Raw genomic sequence first — 1917 nt, 5'->3', positions numbered from 1 at the left:
CTTTAAAATAATAAAAAATCGGCCGATAAATATCAGCAGCCGATACATCGGTGCATCCCTACTTTCTTCTGTGGAACAAAGATATTTTGAAGAATGCCAGGAATCAAAACTGCACAGACATTTCTCAAAATACCTTCCTGTGTGTTCTACAGAAGAAAGAAGAACGAGTTGGAATGACATGATGGTTTTTTAAAATATTTAACAATGAGGAAATAGAAAGAGTGTATGAAAATAAATTTTTGGGTGTTATAATTGATCATAAATTATGTTGGAAACCACATATTAACCATGTAAAAACAAAAATGTCCAAATCCATTGCAATATTAAATAGAATAAAACATATTTTGAATGAAAAAACTTTATATATATTGTATTGTGCGCTAATGCTAAATTTAGGTGTATATCTATCAAAAGGGTAAGTAAATCTGTGGAATAAATGTGATAAGGAATTAAAATGATGCAATTCACTTAGCAAGTTTAAGAAAACGTATAAAAACTTATTTTTCGCATCCAAAATAAAAGTTTTTGTTTGCATAATATATGTGTGTGTTCTGTGTATATTTATTATGTATATATAAATACACACACATACAGTATGTATTTTGAAAATATTTACATGTCTATATTTATGTTCATATAATTACATTATAAATATATTTAATATATAAACATAAAAAAAAATTCTGAAATATATACATGCGTGTGTGTGTGTGTGTGTGTGTTTATATATACATAATAAATATACACAGTACACATACATATATTATGTAAACAAAAACTTTTATTTTGGGTGCGATTAATCGTGATTAATCGTTTGACAGCACTAGTTTATTTATCTATTTATTTTTGTGAAAAGTTGTCTGTTTTCTAACTTCAGCGGTTTCCTCAGGCAGTCATCCTTCCCGTCCTCAAGGGTCATTCACCTCTCACTCCTTTTACTGTGCTGGATTCGTCTGTTCGTGGGTTTATAGGCTTGTCTGTAATGATAGGGATCATATAATGAGTACTTGAGGAGTCCTTGGTCGCTTGGTACGGCCTGGTGTAATGACTTCAGCAGAGATAATATTGCCTCACCTCCAGTATATCCCAGCCTACGGTGGCTTTGCACTGAAGCGCCTTATCACCCTTTACCCAATTGCTAAATAGTTGTTTTGTTCACAGCAGATGTGGATTGACAGGTCAAGGTTCAGGAGTGCTTGTTATAAATAGGAGCTTCAGAGGCTTGAGTTCTAGAAGAGTGTTTGTGTATTTGGTGAGAGCATGGATTGCGAATGCGACGGTTTCGGACAGTCGAACGCCATCCTCTTCAACATCCTCAGCCGAGGCGAGTCGACTCCGAAGCGGGTTCCTCAGACATGCCACTCAACGGCCGAGAGACGCCGAGCTCCGATCCAGAGCAGCCCACGCTGGCCGGCGTGCAGACGCTTAAAGCATGCCTCAAGAAGTTCTGGAGTCTGGATTTAAGCCCCAAGGAGTACGCTTATCTGAAAGGCACCGTGATATTCAATCCAGGTACGGTCTCCAAAACCAACATGGTGTTGCACATTAACATATCTAGACACTAAATTATATTTAAATTATGTGAAGTTATAATATCAAATACTACATACAAAATTATTAAAATGTAATCATTCAAAATAATATATATATATATATATGAAGAGTTTATTTGCAAAGAGAGAACTCTTTTTTTCTTCTTTTTTTATTTTCAAAAATCATGTTTTTTTTATTGTGTTAGTTAGCTGTATTTTTTGAGTTATTTCTTAACCTAATCAAAATAACCCAGCTGTAGATTGATTGAGATTAATTGGAATGCACAATGAAAAAACATGATTTTTGAAAATTGTTAAAAATTGAGTTATTTGTTTTTGCAAATGAATATATATATGTGTGTGTGTGTGTGTGTGTGTGTGTGTG

The 1917-nt window shown here is 33.9% G+C and overlaps 1 protein-coding gene across 1 annotated transcript in view; it reads left to right on the top strand.

The window, feature by feature from the left end:
- The first annotated feature begins 1271 nt into the window (after window positions 1-1271).
- LOC107737292 (nuclear receptor subfamily 0 group B member 2-like) overlaps window positions 1272-1917 on the top strand; it is a 3717-nt gene continuing 3071 nt past the window's right edge. The window contains exon 1 of the mRNA XM_016548758.1: window positions 1272-1512. Coding sequence (XP_016404244.1) covers window positions 1272-1512 — 241 coding nt within the window. The remainder of the gene's footprint in view (window positions 1513-1917) is intronic.

The sequence above is a fragment of the Sinocyclocheilus rhinocerous genome, unplaced genomic scaffold (assembly GCF_001515625.1).
Source record: "Sinocyclocheilus rhinocerous isolate Xijiao unplaced genomic scaffold, SAMN03320098_v1.1 scaffold11825, whole genome shotgun sequence".
NCBI lineage: Eukaryota > Metazoa > Chordata > Actinopteri > Cypriniformes > Cyprinidae > Sinocyclocheilus > Sinocyclocheilus rhinocerous.
This window is presented reverse-complemented; position numbering and strand designations above follow the sequence as displayed.